At 40.5% G+C, this 20115-nt stretch overlaps 1 protein-coding gene across 2 annotated transcripts in view; it reads right to left on the reverse strand.

The window, feature by feature from the left end:
- LOC141797047 (chemokine-like protein TAFA-5) overlaps nucleotides 1-20115 on the reverse strand; it is a 97936-nt gene that overhangs the window by 51358 nt on the left and 26463 nt on the right. For both annotated transcript variants that reach the window (XR_012598918.1, XM_074678439.1), the window contains exon 2: nucleotides 2912-3061. Coding sequence is in view for 1 of the 2 variants with exons in the window: in XM_074678439.1 (XP_074534540.1) it covers nucleotides 2912-3061 (150 nt within the window). In the remaining variant the exon portion in view is untranslated. The remainder of the gene's footprint in view (nucleotides 1-2911; nucleotides 3062-20115) is intronic.

Genomic DNA, 20115 nt, shown 5'->3' on the forward strand with positions numbered 1-20115 from the left:
ATTTTCCTTGGTCAGAAGCAGAGTGTGTTGATGTTTCCGTAGCACGTAACACTGCAGAAAACTGACCACTGATCATCTGGTATCAAGAGACACCTGAGATGAGGTTTGATTTCATCAGTCTGTATGAGTGATCAGTTTCCCTCTGGCATTGGGTTTCAACTAGGGCTGTCAATTGATTAAAACATGTAATCATGATTAATTATATGATATTTTATAGTTAACTGGCGATTGATCTCAATTGATGAGATCGCACACACATTTGTTTCAAATGTACCTTAAAAGGATAATTTCAAGTTTTTTAACCAAACAGCCTGTTTTTTTTCGGCAGCTCAACACAAACTGATAGAGCTCATACATCACAGCAACAGACGCATTGTCTAACAACTACTGTTGGTTGGAAACAAATAGAAAACTCTCTGGACACTTCACACTTAAAAAACTATCTCATACAATGTTTCCCAGCAGCCCCTGTATGCTTGGCCAGCAAGTGAGGACGTGGTCACACTGACAAACTGTACCGTGTTTAAGCATGCTTCAACTCTAAAGCCCAGTTCGTTGGTCCAGTGTGACCACAAGTGTGCCGGGCTTAAGCACAATTCACTTCACTGCTTTGGGACACTTCAGAGAAGTGGGCTTCAGTGCAGTTCACTTCATGCACAAGCACAAGCACAGCGCGTATGATCGCCTTGAGCGCACCTCACGACAATCATTTTTGAACAATAGGGGGGTGTTAAAGGGCTGTGTTGGACCAAAACAACTTAACATCAGTCAAAAAGTCTCTAAAGTTGTAGCAGTGCTCTCTGTGTCTCATTGTGCTGACTCTGATGAGATGGCGCTTTGTGCAAACAGACGCTTCACAATGACTTAGGTGAGCCATGTGCGTTTGTGATACCTGGTAATGGTTCATATTGGAGAAGTGTGTCCGCTGGCCGTGCTCTCCAGTGGGGAAACGGTGCAGCGGGGGCAATTGTGGTGGCGCACAGCACAGTCTGAATGGCCAGTGTACCATCTGGCAGAGCTTTGGGGCTGAATTTCCCATCAAAACACCGTCTTTACTCATTTCTGCTTGTTAACCACAATGTTATGTTAGTGCTGTTCGATTCCTGATTTCCCAACCTACGGGGTGGGCCGAGGGTCATACACAGAACGCTCGTCTGTTGATGGTATGTTAAATAAGTTAGTGGCATTAAGAGGACTTTGAATTAGGGATGGGTACTGAATTAGGTATTTCTGTAGGTACCAACCGAATTCTGGTACCAGGTACCAATTCACGTAAAATTTAAAAGGTACCATGTTTTGGTACCTTAATGCATCCTTGTGACTGTGAGGGAGTGGAAGAGAAGGTGATTTTCCATACTGGACATGAACACAACATTGTAAGGTTATATATTGAAGAATAAATATGTTAAGTTGAAAAGAATTTTGATTTTATGATAGAACAAATTGATATTTTTTTACCACATAAACACACAAAAGTACCAAAAATTGGTACTGTTGAGTTCTAAAACCAATTGTCAGGTACCAGAAATTGGTAGGGAATCATTTCAAATGTGAAAGGTACTCAACCCTTATTTGAATTAATGTGTTACTTTGGCGTCAGTTTCAACAGCCCTAGTTTCAGCTACTTAAAAAAAAAAAAACATGTCACACAGCCCGAATATCAGAAAGAAAGATGGTAAAAAACATGTTTGATGTTTGTGATTTCACAGGCTCAGGCGTGGCTGGGAGCAGTAAAATAGACGTATCAACTCCACACACTTGAAGATTATTTGGACAAACGAATGGTTAATATTAGCCCAGAATTAGTCCATGACCCCTCATCACTGAGGGAGACAAACCTAGCTGAAGAAAACTGACCGGCTGAAAAACAAGCTGCGATCACAAAAATCACCGACAAAACAGAAGCTCAACCACCTATCTCACTTTTCACCACGATTGCTGCAATTACCCCAAAAAAAACAACAGAAAAAACACTCCAGGGCCTCGAAGAAAAACACCTCCCTTCAGAGAAAGAGTAAGCACTCGATGCAGGAAACCATCCACTCTCTTCTGCCCCTTAGACTGATTGTTAATCAGGCACAGGTGAGCTCAATCACCTGCTGCAGTGAGGCTGAGAGCAGCACCTGGAGAGGAGCTGGAGAGAGACAGGGAACACTAAACCAAGCTGCAGCAGAAAGGGATGAGCTGAAATAAGCTACGAAACAGGAAAAAGGAGAAAGTGTGAAGGATTTTAACTCCATTTCAGCAGAGTAAAGATGCTGGATTTACAAAAGATGAACTATGGGAGCATTAGGCTGATATTTAACCTGGGAGGTTTTGTTACATCCACATTTTCAGACAGATTGTCACATTAACTCCTTGACAGGGATTCGGTGTTGTGTAAAAAAAAGCGGATATCTGTCAAAAATGAAGGTAAAATATTTGTATTTCTGTCGAGATGCAGCTGTGAGAGCAGCAGGAGAGACTGCAGAGGCCCCTAAACTCGACTAAACAACTGTTCCGAGTCTGTAAAAATCACTAGGAGAGCCTGTAAATCCCTGCAGAGCACACACACAGTCCCTCCAGCTGTTGTCATCGTCTCCAGATGGCAGAAACAAAAAGAGAAAGAGAGAGGAGGAGACAGCCGCTGATGAAATGCAATGCAACTCCGGGCTCTGACTTTGTGAACCTGGCAGTCCAGACGAGGAGATTTGGGGGATTAAGACGGAAGCTGCAGGTATCTGGGTGTTGATTCAACCCGTAAACTGACAGTTGAAGCCTCTGAATACTGACGTGACATCTGAAGAACAACATCAAAACAGAGTTCTTCAGGAGTAATTTACCCCTGAAAACTGAGACTAATACCGTTCTGCTTCTCAGAAAGAGATCAAACTGTTTTTTTATAATAGGGTGAGCAAAGTGGGCGTCTCACCGTCCACGCAGGCTGGTCTGGCTCGTGTCGTCCCGGCGATCTGTCCCTTCCTGCAGGCGCAGCGGGCCGTCTGCCGGGCGATGGTCCTCCTAGGCTGGCTGCTGTCTCGATCCAGAGTGACGATCTCACAGGTCCCTGCTGCCAGCTGACCTGAGGGACAAACACAAGTCACGTCAGAGAATGAAAAAAACAAAAACACAAGTGCTACATCAGTGTGGAGGTTCTCGTTGGATGAAAACAGAAAGCGTGTCCTGGATTCACTTTGAATTTTATGAAGAAGTCATGTAAGATTTAGCTTTTCTCCAACAACAGGCACCATAGACTGTCCCGCCACAGGCCCCACCATTGGCAGCCTTTGTGCAGCCAGAGTCTGCTCAGTAGAGGCTATAAGAGAAACTGAATGGAGCCAGGTGACAAAATAACGTTTTTTTTCTTTCGAGTCTAATCTCTTCTTGGTTCTTCCTCTCGACATATTTTACAATCTACAAAAAAACAAATACAAACAAAAAAAAAAACCCACGAGAACGGCAGCTATAAATCATCGTTAAACGTAACGTAGAACCTTATTTTTAACCTTGTACAACTAATGAAAACAAAACTTTTTATACAAAAGAGGACCTAAATACAAAGCAGCCAAATAATATCTTCAAATCACCACAACAATTGGACATGAGAAACATATCTGCGAGGTGTATTCATTTTTTAAAGTTTGACCACAGCCCATCTGGAATGACTGGGGAGTTGGATTGTTTTACTTATACTGCAGCCAGTCACCAGGGGGAGCCGATTTGTGTCACTTTAAAGTGATACTCCAGGATGGAAAAAGCTGGGTCCCATCACAAGGTTTAAACTGCCGTGCGTGGCGCTTCCGTTCTGCGCACAGCGGGTCCTGTGTGAACCTTGCGTAAGCGGCGAGCGCCTCTTAGCCAGCTGTGGCTCTGCAGCGGAGGTAGCGCCGTTTTATGACACAATGAGAACTAGAGCCCTATGTAGCGGTGTTTTTGTGTGAAAGTAACCCGCAGAAAATTCTCTAAATAAAGCGTCAATGCAGACCGATATCAGATCTTTTCTGTGGGAGTCCGTTTATTTGTGTTTTTGGTCAAGTAAAATATGGCCCCGTCTGAGTGCAGAGGAAACTGGCAGACGAGCAGGGAGGGGGTGTTTGGTGCGAGCGTCCTGGGCCTCTACTGCAACAAAAACACTTTTTTATGTTTGTTTTCACTTGATTATGTTTGTTTCGTTGTTTTTTCTTTAAATAAGGAAGTATGGGTTTGATTACAAAGACACTTTGGGGCGCAGATGGCTAACTGACGTTGGCCCTCGAGCAGGTGTCCCAGGTTTGAAACCAGTCTGCAGCCACTGACATTTCCCACTCTCACTCTGTGTCCTGCTCTATCCATTATCCAATCATTTCTAACTAAAGGCATAAAAATACCCCCAAAATAACTCTGAGAAAATAAATAAGGCACTTTAACTCATGAAAAAACAAGCGACCAGTGGGGGAGGATTGTGCAGCTCTCAGTGGATCAGTTCATACCTCACAACTATCAATGCTCCTTCACTCCTGAGCTCTGCTACTGTACGGGTAACAAGCAGGATGCTGAAAAACAGATGGTGCTTGAAGGAAAGACACAGCTGCAGAGAAAGCATACGCTGTGGACTCAGTTGAGAGCAGCAGGAAGACGTTCTAATCTTTTTCCCTGTCACCCCTTTTCCTCTCAAGAAGCTCTGGTTCTGGTGGGTGTTCAGAGCTGGTTTCAGACTGGAGAGCTTGTTTTTCCCTAAGCAAGGGCCACAGAGGAGTCACATCATTATACCAATAATGAAAAGAATTAAATTCACGTGGAAAAATGTGAGCATGTCTATTGGGTCCACTCTTTTAAATGTCAATGTATATTCAAGTATGTAACTCTGAATTACCTGATTTTTAACTTTGACTTAAACATCACACACATCAGTCTTCAGGTTTCCTCATCAAAAGCAAAAAAACCCCCAAAACTATTCTTCGTTGATGTGCAACACTGTAGTCCTACTTTAATGTTATACTCCCTTTCAGCAGACTGTTTGCTACAGTCAACTCATTGGTGTGAGTTGCAGGTTTTAAGATAATTTGTTACTAACCCATACATATTTCATATTCTGGATCTCAGTATCCAGAATATTTTCAGGATCTGGATCGTACTTTTACATCTGTCAGAAATTATGGTGACCTTGTCTTGTATTGTTCTGCAAAGCAATCCAACCATTTATCCTGGAGTTATATACACATATGGTGAAAACAGCCCTATCTCACAATGATAAAGACTCCTTGAAAAAAGTCCTAAATCCAGGCGGTGATCCAGATCACCTCCAAAATTTAATCACTTCTTCCTTATCCCATTTTGAAAAATTTCTGAAAATTTCATCAAGATTTGTTGGTTAGTTTTTCAGTTGTGTTGTTCACAGACAAACAAAAAAAAAAACCCAAAACACGATTTAATATAGATTTTGCATTAAGTGATGAAAAAATAACCTTCAGCTCCATAAACCTAAATATCTGTGAACTCTTTGATTTATTCATTTTTTGTTCAGGCTGTTTTTAGCCACGTCAGAGCTCAGGCTGGTGGTATTTTGGTCAGACACTGCCTCCAGCTCCTGATGTAAACAGTTCGTTCGTTCTTTTAGCCCAATGAGGAGTTGGTGCCACCCTGAAACCATTTTTTTTAGCTTGGGGTCAGTTATTTGGTGGATGAAACACAAAGAGCTGTTAGAAAAATCCTAACAGGGCTTCATGATGAAACCATCCTGCATCTTTAATCCTGATCTGATCTTTTCATCTGAAGCTTTTAGTGAGGAGAAAGCAGCAGCAGCTCTCTTTAGCCTCAGAGAGAACTGAGCGTCTTCAAACCTTCGACCTCTTTGCTCTGTTTTTGTTGAACTCACTCAGCAGCGGCCTCGGAGTGAGCGTCAGAAATACACACACACACTTTGATAGTGTTTACAAAGCGTGGGTCAACTTGACTCGACCTCAGAGTGATGCAAAGTGAGGCTCTTTGTACGACTGCATGAAACCACTGAGAGGTCAGAACCTGTGAGGCGTTGTTGTTGATGCTTTAAAACAAGGAACGTGTTTCCACGGCGGCTGAAGCTTCGACATCCTGTCTTTTTATTTCAAGAGGTCGACTCCTGGTATGAATACCTCGTCCATGCCTGAATCACCGACACCTGAACTTTTCATTCCTGCCTCTGGAGGAAGATCCGATCGAGGATAAATCTGGAATACATATCTGGAAGTAAAAATAGCTCCAAGCCTCATTAATAACACAGAGCAGAAGTGAGAGGTCTGTGGATCAGATGTTCAGAGATAAGATCACCTGTATCACACAGGTGCTCATTAATAATAATGATTTCTGTGATATGAATGGAAATTAAAATCCCAGCTGGAGGAGAAAGAGATTAGAGCTCAGCTCCTGTGGCCTGATGCAGCAGCTCGGAACGAGATGTGTCTTAATTTAGATCATAAAGCCTTCACTGAACCATACAGTGAAGCCGGTTTGTACCACATACGCGCAAGGTTCATCTTGATTAGCAAAGCGTAACCTCCACACAAACCAAATACGGTCACAGTGTTTGAAACTGACTCTTTTACCAGCAGTACGAATGGTGTGTGTCCACCAGATCACAGTATCTTTCTACGCTCAGCATCACTGCATCACATCTGATAGGTTTCAGCTCAAGTCAACTTGTAAACTCACACTCAATCCACTCCCTTGTATTTTAGTTTCTTAGATCCAGGAGCCCCACAGATAAGAAACGTAAGACTTCTTCACTGGATGCCTCGAGCAGCGAGGCATCAATTTCCACAGAGCAGATTGAGCAGGACAGGAAGTTGTGCACTAAAATCTCATAATAACATCTGCTGAGTTTCAAAATAAACTGCATTGACACCAAGCGGCAACCTTCAGTAGGGATGGGTACCGAATGAGGTACTTTTATAGCTACAGACCGAATTCTGTCAAAAGTACCAAGAACCAATTCATGTAAAATCAAAAGGTACCATGTGTAGGTACCCAAATGTATCCTTGTAACTGTGAGGGAGTGGTAGGCAATTTTTCATGCTGGATATGAACACAGCATTAAAGAATAAATATGTTAAATTGAAAAGAGAAAAAAAATATAGATAAAGTTGATATTTTTTGCCACACAGAAAGTACAGAAAGTTGGTACCATTGAGTATCGGTACCAATTACCAGGTACCAGGCATCAGTACCGTATGATTTCAAATGTCAAAGGTACCCATCCCTAACCTCTGGTCTAAAAATATGAGACAATGTGGAAGTGCTAAAACTTGCTTTTTCTCGAGGGGTCCACTTAAGGCTGTCTGCGGAAGTACCGCAAGTCACATACACACCAAGCCAAAAGAAGCTATTTTCACAGCAGAAATGAACTTATTTACTCACTGCATAAAACAAAATTTTATCCAGTGTTTTTGTCTTATTTAAAGTAAAAATTGTCTTATTATGCTTGATATAGAATAGTATTGAACTTTATTTGTCATTGCAACAAATACAAGGAAATTTGAGTATATGAAGCCACACTGAATACACAAAGAATATGAGATACACAGAATACACACAAAGAATATAAGCCACATTCAACTGGTCAGTCCAGAAAAATGTCTTGCTATAAGTTATTTAAAAACAAAAAATAGGTCTGAGTTGCTTGTAACAAGTAAAAAAAAAATCTGCAACTGGAACAAGTAAACTTTGCTCAAAAAGTTGCTTGAAACTAGAATAATATCTTAATACAAGAAACTTTTCTCTTGAATACACTTGATAAGATTTCAGTTTTTGTCAGTGTAGTCTGGTTCAAAAAAAGTCTCCTGTCTGAATTGCTAATTTTGCTATTGGCACAAACTGTATGGGGGATGACTTTTTTTCTAACTCAGCAGTTCAGAGGATACTAAGATCACAAGCTTGCCCAGTCAGAGACACAGCTCAGGTCACGTGACTGGCAGGCGCCCAATAGCTGCACTCAAAGCCCCTGTCACTTCCAATATGGCCGTGATAGCCAATCTGCTTCAAAATTCCCCTGATGACACAAACGGGTGACGTCAGGAAGACTACGTCCATTAACTATACAGCCTGTGGTTGACACCAGATCATGTTTGACTTCACTACAACCTGAGACCAACATATTGAGCACAGCCACAGGCCATGAGTCAACAGGTTTGAGGTTTTACAGCCCAACATGAACGAGTAGAGGATATTTCCAGCTTTCTGCTGGTCCTGCTACATACCACTGTTCACTAACGATAAGAGAGCAAGCAGTCAATACTCAAAAATGGACCTGGATCTGGGAAGAGTCTGGTGTTTGGCCTCCAACTCTTTGAGGGAAGGTTGTTTAAGCCTAACAGGGATGACTTTTGGACAAACTAAACATCAAAAACTAACGCTCCCAACCCTGCTCAAAATCTGAACCTTGCTCTCTTTCAGATGTTAACTCCCTGTCCACTTGAAGCCACATGAACGAATGTTAACGACTCCCAAGAACTCAGCCAACGACTTTTCAAACAACTCTATCTGCGATACTGATTACCCTTTTTTTGTGTTCCAACCAGAAACAAATAAAATCATTCCCATGGCTGATTTACATGTAAAGTTAAAGGTAAGGCGGTAGATGCACATTCTTGTAGGAATGAGATGAATAAGGTGACCATTATGGCGTTAATTTGTGATGCAGTCAACACTATACTCACACACTTCATTCATTTAATCATGAGTGAGTCCAGCTCTCTTCATCTGTACAGCCATCATAGAAACATCAAACCCTGCTCTCTGATTGGCTGTAAGCTCCCTGGATAAGAGCTCAGGTATCATTAAACTGGATTTATCCATGGTAACATACTCATCATACATGCAGTATACATTACATTTCTCTGACACCTCAAGGACCTTTAAGACCCTTTTAATGAATTTATTTCCTTATCAAAGGTGTATTTAAGCTTCTCAAGGACCTCGGGGTGGACATCTCAAGGACCCTTTCAGTCTCTAAGACTATATTTTCCCCATGAAGGACCAGCAGCCTCTCAAGGAAGCAGCAGATCCATTTCCATCTCATAACACGAAATGCACAAACACAAACTGAACCAGAGGACTGTGTAAAGCGGCCAAAGTCACAGATCAATACCCAGAGTGCAAGACAAATCCCACTCCTCTTTCTTTAAAGCACAACTCAGTCACAAACTAATACACTGACATGGTCAACAGTTCATGTCAGTGTGATTCACACTGTCTGAAAATATCCCTGTCTCTGATCTGCAAATCTTTTTGAACAATCAGCTGCTTTAAATCCGGAGAGTCATCACATTTTAAAGTTTCCCTCAGTGTCAGAAATCCAGCGACAGCTGTCGGCAAATCCACGAAAACATTTCAAAGAGAAATTTTAAGCAGCGCTCTGAATGGTTTCCAAAAGGAACATACTTCAGTTTATCTCTCCAGCTTTCTGTGGGACTGAAGCTAAAAACCACAATGTCAGCTTAGAGTTAAGATGAAAGTGTAAAAACATAAACAGTTTTTTACTCGGGCTCAGTTTGCTTTGATTTGCTGCTTAAAGCTTACAGTACAAAGGGCAAATCCTCTCTCTAACAGCTTCTCCCCCTCATTATGTCATCATATCAGAGTTTCAGGAGCAAGACCAGCCCTCAACCCTGCCTCCTCCGGTGCTCTTTGATTTTCAATCCTTCACCTTTTCTTCTCCTTTCACTCTCTCACCCCCACTATTTGTTTTTTTTATCCTTCCTCAAAGGGGGTTCATCAAGGTTAGGGAGTCAGCAGCAGCAGCCCCGAAGCTTCCCAATACAACTCACTCCAGGCCAGTGACCAGACATCGGTGATTAGACTAAAGTGAGACATGTTGAGCCTGTGAGACTAATCTAAGGGTAAACCAACACCAGACATGATAACAGATCATAAACATCAGAACTTTGTTAAAACATCAGGTGTAAACAAACAGACAACTGAATGGTCTCTGTTGTGACTGATTATCTGTGTGTATTCTCAACTTGAACTTCCTAAGACCCTGTAAATATGTGGACATTACATTTCTGCCTCTCAGACCCATGTGTCGTCATTTTTTCAAACTTTGACCTATTAGCCACATTTAGGGACACTGCCCACATCATCTTTTGGCAAAATCCCAACATTACACCCATTTAAAAAAAAAAAAACAAAAAAAAAAAACAGCCTATTTAAGTTGAAAAACACTAATAACAAGCAACTAATAAAGAACTCATATCACAAGCAATCAAACTTCCCGAACAAAGACCAAGTTTGGTTATTATACTTATCAGGTCTTACTTATCCCCAATAAGGGTTGAAGAAAAAACTGGAAATTATTTTAGCTTTTGATTGCTACTATCCACAAGTATTTGAACATTTTTTTATTTGCGCACACTGTGAACCCTTTTACACATTTGTATATTAGCACATTTGATCTGATCAAACATTTGTGTTTCTACCTTCATTACCGTTTACACATTTGTGGATCTTTTTGTGTATTTTTAAACTGATTTGCACATTTAAGGATTCGCATCCACATTTGTGGACCTATACAGACATTTCCGGATCCGTATAAACATTTTCCATTTTAATTTCACATTTGTACATTCATTTTCAGAAATCAATTAGGTGTTTGTGCATAAACTTTCAGATCTACAGACATGTCTATGTGCACATTTGTAGCTTACAGTTGTGAATCTTTTTACACATTTGCAAATTGTAAATTATGCACATTTGCAGATCGATACATACTTTTGTGAATTCTCCTTACTATTTGCATATGCATTTGTGGAGTACACATGTGGTTTTGTACATATATTTTTTCACCTCTGCACACACTCTTAAGATTTGTGAATTTTTTTGCACATTTGTAAATTTATTTTCACATTTGTAGATCTATTTACATATTAACATGGTTTTTCATATCTATTATAAGATCTATAAATAAATCTGCGTATGCATTGTGGATCTGTGCCACATATGTTGCTCTTTATACATTTGTATATGAAGTTGCACATGTAAGCACATGTTCTCCTCTCCTAGCTGTAAATTCATTTGTTGATTCACTTTCACATTAGTAGATTTATCTGTGTACGCTTTTAAGCATCTGTGCATACATTTGTAAATGAATTTGCACATTTGAGGATCTCTTTAGACATTGCTGGATCGAAACACATATTTGTAGTTATTCTTTACTATCTGTGTATGCCTTTGTGGATCTATATAAACAATTAGGGATCTTCATTGTATTTGTGGATCTGTTCATACATAATTATTAGGGGTGTTCAAATTTTCGACTTTTTATGCAGACCGATACCAGTACGAGTACTCCCTCTTGAGTACTTACTGATACCGAGTACCTAAACCACCAATACGTTTGAAACATAAAATTTCAATTAACAGTGACGGATCATTTTGATCAAAGACAGCACAGTCACTCTGCCATTAAGTCCAACTAAAACACAAACAACTCTCTGAGTTTAGATTGTTTTTGATAAATATAAAAAATATATATTTAAAGTGCACAATATATCTAGCAACTGTCAGAGTTTAAGTATTTCTAAAGTAAACTAAAGCGCAAAATAAAACAGTTTAACTGTTAACTCTTCCAGTTTCATTCACGTTGTCTGAACAGGACCTGGCGCAGATTTGCTGTGGTATTAAACCACGCAGCAGCAGCAGCAGCAGCAGCAGCAGCAACTAGTGGTGAGGAAGACTCGCTCGACGTAAGATTTTCTTGCCTAGAGTATCAGCTGCTGGTATCTGCAGCCTTCACGAGTACAGATACCTTGAAAAAAGGCTGGTATCAGCCTGATACCAAAAGCTGGTATCGGTACTCGCCCATCCCTCATAATAAGGCTGTTTCACAGATACATGTGGGAGGTATTTGTGGATCTGTTACATATTTGTAAACCATTTTTCACATTTTAAGATGGATAAGACCTTATACATTGGTGGTTTTGAATATTTATTTATCGATGCATTTGTCTATCTTAATGCTTTTTAATTACATCTGCACTTTTGTGGAGCTGTCCACCAATATTTATAGCATCTTCATATGCATCAGATGACCCTGTAGATATTTTTTAGCGTATTTGTGGATTTTAGTGCACAGTTGTGGATCTATAGACTCATGCATGGATCTATATTTAATACATTTTCAGATATGATAGACATTTTTGGATATGCACATCAGTTTGTAGATTGATGTGCATATCTGTGCACACATTTGTAGATGTTTTTATGCATTTTAAGATCAGTGTATGGCTTTCTTAATCTGTTTACACATTCATGAATAGATGTATGAATCTGTGGGTTTATGAACACATTTTTGGAACTGCATACACATCTGTGAAAGAAACACTAGCTCTATCTAGTTCATTAATGTAAAAACACTTCTCGGTTTAGAAATGTGGTGGACAAAAAAATATGTAGTATGAAACTCCTCCTGCGTCCTCAGTAAAGGAAAAGAATGTGAGGCACAGATTCCTGCTGGTTATTTCATAAACGCTGCCCTGTCCTTCAACTGTTTAATAAAAATCTATTCTGTCACTTCTGCAGCTGAAGCTGTTTGAAGTCCAGACTGTCGGGGTGAAAAGCTTTAGCCGTCAGCCGGAAACACGGTGCAGCGGCAGCAGCACTCAGGAGCTGATAGGTTTTGATGTGGCGAGCAGCGTTGGCTGTCAGCAGCGTGTCTGTGAAACACGAATGAAGACACTGCGCTGTTGTTTCTACCGGCTCAGAGACATAGCTGCTGTCCATCAGACCAGCTGTCTTTGAGGAGTATTAATGTCTGTGTGTCTCTCTGAAGAACACACACACGCGGCCTCTACAGGGAAACACCCCCATCCAAACAATGAGCCATCCTTCAGAACTTTTACATATGCAGAAAACGACTCCCAGCAGCCTCAGACATGGTTTCTCCTTCACTCTGATTACATACGAACTGATAATTTACATGTTTGGTTGTAATACTTCAGTTGATTTTCTCTGAAGACACCATCAGAGCTCAGATCTCCGTGTTGGGACTCATTGCAGTTTTAATGAAGCTCATAATTACATCTGACAGCCTGCATTAGCACCACTGCTGCTTTCTGTCTGATGTGTTCTCCCCATCCTGTTAGCCTGGAGGCTACATGGAAGCTAATAAACTCTGAGTCTGAGAGCTGCTGTGATGGGAGTTATCACCCCCTCCTCCTCCTCCCCCTCCTCTTTCTCCTCCTCCTCGGTCTGAAAACAGAGTTAGACCTCTGCGAGCTCTGCAGTAATGTAGTTTAATCTTTAAAAGGTTAAAGGTCACGGTCTCACTCCCTGGTACAGAGTGTACAGAGGAGAGGAGGCTTTAGACTTCTTTGACCTGAGTGTGGCTGTATCTGTCAGGAAGGTTGAGGTCAGAGGATGGAAACTGACACATGAGACTACAGAGGAGTGAAAGACGAGAGATTTGATCCTCAGACAGAAAACTAGATGAAATCAGGGGCTTGGATAAGGATTAAATATTCAGATCAGACTTTTCACTTTGTGTCTTAGAAATCTTGTTAATATTCTGGAAAAGTAAACTTAAGGAACAAATCAAGCTAAATCTGACATAATTTTCATCTGCACAATGTTCATGACGTACGTGCAGGAAAGTAGACGTCTTGAGGCTCAAGAAACTTGTCATATAAATTTCTTTTATAGCCCATTGGCAGATTTTTTTACCCTTTCCAAGCAATTAAAGTGTCATTTTTGTCTTTTTAATCTTGAAATAAGACTTTTCTGCACTTTCCAGCTGAATGTGGCTCATTGTAAGTCTAATAATACGTTTCCTAATAAAAAGAAGGCATGTCATGTTACAAACGTATTTGTAATAATTGTCTGTCGATTTGCAGGGAGATCTTTGGGGTTGTAACAGCAGTTGTCATGTGGCACCAGTTCAGCTTGGTCGTTAACTCTTTAAAACCCATCAGAGAGCCAACGCTCCCATTTCATTAGTGCTCTTTAATTTACTGTAACTCCTCAACCATTTGTGTAAGTGAGAAAATTCAAAAGGCAGAAGGAGAAGAAAAGACAAGCTTTACGTCAGCAACCAGGATGTTTACGTAATGTATAGGAATCTACTTACAATGTAGTTACAACCTCAGGCAATAACTGATGTAAACCGTTTTCATAACGATGACTCTTCAACCACTGGGACCAGCAAAAAAACATTCTCCTCAAAGAAGAGTAGACAAGCATTCTGGGCATCATTTCTGACTCTTTTGAACCCCAAATAATGAAAGATAACACTAGGGAAGTATTTGAAAAAATTCTGTTGAATTAGATTTTTCATGCTGATTAAAATTAAAATTGGCATGTTGATTCTAAAATTGAAGTCAGTTTTTTACTAGCATGCCAAGTTTTTTCCTCCATAGTTCAGCTAAATTCTACTGACTGGCTGAAGTAAGACTCTCCAGCTGATTACAATTGGACTCATCTACAGCTAACTGACAGACAGAAAGCTAGCATAGAAGGATTTAAGAGGATTTGTGCTGGCTTATCTCTTTACCTTGTAACCTTGCTAACTGAGCATACTGGAAGTCGAGCTAATTTTATTTCCATACAGCACCAGATCACAGCAGAAGTGATTTAGAGTTCCCTCTCTCATAAATCAGGTCTATGTCTTGTTTTTTAATCCAATAGACCAAACAGCCTCATGTTTTTTTAAATCTTATTTTCATGATGGGATGTTGTTTGTACGTCATTGGATTCACATTTCTCCTCGCGGAACTTCATGTGCATGAAAGAGCACATGATCTTTAGTGCACAGTTTAAGTTCTGCTCCAATGTGTTTACAGACACACTAACACGTGCATGCATTCACACCATAGACTGTATATAGAGTGGACAGTGTGGCTCCGCCATTTACCATTGTGTGGTTTTGAAGCCAAAATCCCCCCCCCCAGGGATTGTCAGAGAATCTGAGTGGAGCCGGGTGACGAAAAAAATAATATATTTTTTGATTTGAAGGGTCTCATCACTTCTTAACTCTACCTCCCGCCATATTTTAAAATGCCCAGAAAAATTACACGAGAATGGCATCTGTCAATCATCATTAAACGTGACGTAAAATCTCATTTTTAACCTCCTATAACTAATGAAAACGAAACTTTTCAGAAAAAAGAGGACTTGAATACAAGACAGCCAAATGATATCTGCAAATCACCACAACAACCGGACATGAGAGACATTTCTATGAGGTGTATTAATTTTTTAAAGTTTGACCACAGCCCATCTTAAGACTGGGGAGATGGATTTTTTTAACCTATACTGCAGTCGGCCACCAGGGGGAGCAGTTTTTGTGGCAACCTCACTTCGAACCAAGCAAGATGATGTCCATTTTTTTTTACAGTCTATGGTTTGTGCACACAGACAAGCTCATTTCGCATAGCGGTCAGTTCTGGGAAAACCACTCCACCACAAGAAACATCTTCTTACGCTTTCTCCGTGAAGATGTAGCATGAGTCCCCCTGCTGCCAACAATGTCACCGCCCCCCAAGGCTGTTAACCTAAGGCAAACACTGAATGTGCTTGACCTTCCTCAAAACTAGCAAAAGTCTAAAACAGAATAAAAAAAAGGAATTTTATTATTTTCCAAAGTTGTTTAGCCCTTATGAAATCTTGAGATTATTAATCTTAATGGAGTTGATCCAACCACAAATTCTTTCCTTTCAGGGGTTTAGATAATCTTTACTTATCCCAAATACTGGGATACAGTAATCCATTTTAAACATACTTAGTAACTGGGCCATGGATCATGAGTTGATCAGCATCAGTATGATTGTGAAACATCCCCGGGACATCATGTACAGAGGCTGTTGTTGTTCTAACATGAAACCACAAAACCCTATTTTGACTTTGATGCTACTGCATGACATTTTTTTCTCCTTCTTTTTAATTTTCCAGGCAGAAAAAAATGCAAAACAAACTTAATTTTTTGTTTGTTTTGGAATATTTCAGTTTGTGTTTGTTTTGGTGACCCCTGTGGACAAAGTGTGTAAGCAATCTTTTGAGCATAAAAAATATGGATATGGAAAAATATGAAAGTTGAGCAAATCGAGTTTTTTTTTCTATCCAGGATCATTCTCTGTCATACTTAAGATGCTTCTTTTTAACAAAGTGGATTTCCAATTTTTGGTTACGATAATTTAAACCCCCTGACTAACTTGTTCATGAACCATCAGTGGATCAGCTTTACTTCATTTTCTGAATATCACAGGTTGACTTTTCAGTTTCATTGATTTCGAACTGTCGGAGCGATAAGGTGCAGCTCCCTGCGTTAATTGGGTGTGGGTCTGTTTGTAGATGATGTAAGAGACTCAGTTCGCTAACAGGTATCCCATGGTGTCTGAGGAGAGTGACAGCAGCAGGTTTGTGTTCCCTCGTTAGCAGCAGCTCATCATCGACTCTCTTTAGTCCTCCATCTGTTGCAGCACAACATGATGAAAAAGTAATTGTTTCTTCATCTCTGACAGTGAGAGCAGAGGATGCTGGAAGAAGACGAGAGAACAGCGCGCTCACTCTAAACACGATTAAAGGAAACTTTTTTTAATTGTTGGATGTCTCTAATGATTAAGAAGCCTCGTGTTTACAAAGTGAAAGATGCTGCAGTCGTATCTGTTTTTCAATCAGCTCAACTTCAAAACCAGTTAATATAAAAAAAGCAGATAATGTGAGAACTTTTCACAGGATGATTCTGCAGCTTTTTTTTTCAGGCTCAGTTTCTGCTCTTGCTGCACAGAGCTTTACGGATGAAGGTCATCTTATTTTCCCCTGATAATAAAAAACAGACACAATCCCTGCTCTATCTGCAGAGGTGGATGGAGGTGGATGTTGTGACCCTGTAACATCCCAAAAAGAGCTGCTCTGACTCCAGAATAGCAGCTCATCACTCATAGTACAGTGGCCTTAAAAGGACAAGTACTGCAGCTTAAGATAACCCTGCAGGGCTGAGCAGAATGGTCCACTTCTACTCTCCGCTATACGACTGAAATATACGATTCACTGCTGGTTATATTTGACTATGTATCAAGTCCTGATCCTGAGCTGTGCAGGGTTTATGGACTCAAATCTGGGGTCTTAAGCTGCATTTGTGCGCTCCTTCGATGGCCACAGTTTCTTAGATGAGGTGTATTTCTTACTTTATTGAGTCCACCTTGCTCGTCTTGGGTTGGACCCCCTTTAGCCTCCAAAGCTGGCTTAATTCTTGGTTTCACAGGCTCAACAAAGTGCTTGAAACCTCCCCTCAGAGATTTTGCTTCAAATTGACATGATAGCATCACACAGTTGCTGCAGATTTATGGGCCACACATCCCAAAGGAGTTCTCTTGGACTGAGATCTGGTGACTGTGGAGGCTGTTTGAGTACAGGGAGCTCAGTGTTGTGTTCAAAAAAGCAGTTTGAGATGGCTTGAGCTTTGTGACATGGAGCGTCATCCTGTTGCACTGTAAACCCCAGAATTTGAATTACTCCATTGGATTGAGCTATGAAAACTCAAAATTTGCTAACAAGTCCAATTTACTCAAATGTCTGAGTTTTTTAGTGTTGAAACTGATGATTTCTGAGTGGATTTAACTTTTGTTACTGTTTAATTCTAACCTTGCAGAGCAGATGGACCTGCCTGATTCAGTTTCTGAACCCCTGCAGGTCCATCTTGCCAGGCTCCAATGACCAACGATTTCACTCGGCTAAATTCTGACCGGCCCAATCAGGGAAGAGAGACGGAAGCTGTGGGAGCATATGTGACGTCAGCAGACTTTCGTACTTGTCAGCGTTCCTTTGATTCTTTAGTTAAATGTATAAAAACGGAAGCTGTCGTCTAACGCCTTTTTCACAACTGTTTCTCGTGATTCAGTAGTTGTTCATCTATTGTTTCCTAGAGGCATCGGCTCACATAAGCTACATCATACTGTGGCTTGATGTGGATTGGTCCGTGGTGAGTGTGTTAATCAGAACGGCCGTCCAATCACCAGCTGCAGATTTTTTTTTTTTTAAGTCCCGCCTCTGAAAACAAATCGGAAGTGCTGCTACCCAGATGGACTTGTGAAATAATTCTGTGGCGGATATATGAAACTGTCTGTCTGGCGTGTCAGGTTAGTTTAAGTAAGGCACAACCTAAAATCATTAGTTTCTGTGACTGCTTTTTGTAACCATGATTGAGGAGGGGACGCAGTTGATATGAGACCCTGCTGTACTTCTAGACATGCAGCAGTGGCACAGGTTGTCTGTGTTGCACATGACATAGACTGTTTGTCTTTGCACCTTGTGGCATCGATCAGCTGTGGACTGGCTGTCTGTGACAAAAATAAAGAAATATACCTTCCAACACTCGATTTCAAAATTTGCCTAAATAGCATGATAGTCCAGTCAAAAAGGTCATTTATTAAAATATTAACCATTACACACTGCAAAAGTCAATAGGTACAAGACCCTGTGCCATGGAGCACAAACCACCAGTCAGTGCCGTGGGGCTCAGACGACCTGTACCCCCTGAAGAACAATATTTCAATGTACAGCAGAGTCTCATATCTACTGCCCTCCCTCCTCATTCACGGTTACTCAACTTATGGAATAAAGGCTGATTTTTGTTGTGATGGCGTTTGTAACCATGAGTGAGGAGGGAACGCTGTGGATATGAGACCCAGCTGTACTTTTAAATGTTATTTAATTTAGTTGTTCCGATCTGCTTCAATTTATTATAATTACATTTACTTAATTAATAAGGCAAATTTATTGATATCACATCTTTCAGTTTTGAGTAAGGTCAACTTATTATGTTTTACAGTGATGTGCAACGTTTTTAATATTACTTAATATTTCAATCTGTAACAAATTAGTGCCAGGTTGATTTGGTTAAAGACATTCAGTAGAATGATTTTCCATATAATCATAACTACTTAAGATTTTGAGTTAAAATAACTCAAGTTTCATTACTTCTAAAACCAAATGGGGGGGGGGGTGTATTTGTTTTGAAAATACCCAGTTACGTGTGTGTAAGGCCCAAGTCTGCATCTTCCCCTGTCCTGTGTCATATTGTTCTGTGATGCTGTTTTGTGTTCCTTCAAGCCTGTCAAGCCCTGGCCTGGAAGTTAAGTTTGACAGTTTAAAATAGATCTTAGTAGATTCTTTGTTCATTGTGTTTTCCTGCCTTGCTGTGATTTTTTTTTGCTAGCATTGATGGATAAGATTTATTTTTGTCTGATTTGTTTTGTTTTGCTCAGGGTGGTATTGTTTTGACCCTGATGTGGACGTTGTTTTGATGTGCTTTTTGTCCTGAACGGTCATTAAAGGCATCATGACCAACAGCAGCAGTTTTCCTGTGCTTTCCACCCACAGTCCTCATTAAATTTAAGTTTCTAGTTGACGCTGTTCAGTTTTAAAAGTTGAAAAGAGACACCTACAAGTTGTGGTGTTACGGTATCTCGCTTTTGTAACTCCAGCTCAGAGCTGTGATTTTGTGTTGATACTTTAGTTGAATTAAAATAAAGAATTTAAGTTTCCACTTTGAGAAACATTTGAGGGTCATGCCTCTGGGTTCTTCCTGCCAATTTTGTCAAGGTAATGTTTTTCAATCTTTCTTCAAGTTTAGGTGAGCCCCTGTGAATAGTAGCCTCAGTTTCCTGTTCTTAGATACAGGAGTGTCACCCTGTGTGCTCTTCTGCAGACCTTTGAGTTACTGTTGCCTTTCTATCATCTCCAACCAGTCTGGCATTCTCCTCTGACCTCTGGCATCAACAAGACATTTAGTCCCAAAGAAATGCTTCTCACTGGATATTTTCTCTTTCTGGGACCATTCTCTGTGAACCCTAGAGATGGTTGTGGGTTAAAATCCCAGTAGATCAGCAGTTTCTGAATCACTCGGCCCAACAACCATGCCACGTTCAAAGTCTCTTAAATCACCTTTCATCTCTATCCTGATGCTCACTTTGAACTTCAGCAGCTCAACTTCACCATGTGTACATGTCTAGATGAGATGCTGCCATGTGATTGGCTGATTGGACATGTGTGTTAACGAGCAGTTGAACTGGTGTGCCTAATAAAGGAGGAGCTACTAGGGAGAGAAACGTTTGGGGAATCTTGTTTGGTCAGCTACAATCACAAAGTAATGAGAGGTAGAGCTTTAAAATATCAGGAATATCTCTTCGTGGT

The sequence above is a fragment of the Halichoeres trimaculatus genome, unplaced genomic scaffold, assembly GCF_033239565.1.
Source record: "Halichoeres trimaculatus isolate MK-OKI-2021-1 unplaced genomic scaffold, fHalTri1.1 fHalTri1_scaffold_10, whole genome shotgun sequence".
NCBI lineage: Eukaryota > Metazoa > Chordata > Actinopteri > Labriformes > Labridae > Halichoeres > Halichoeres trimaculatus.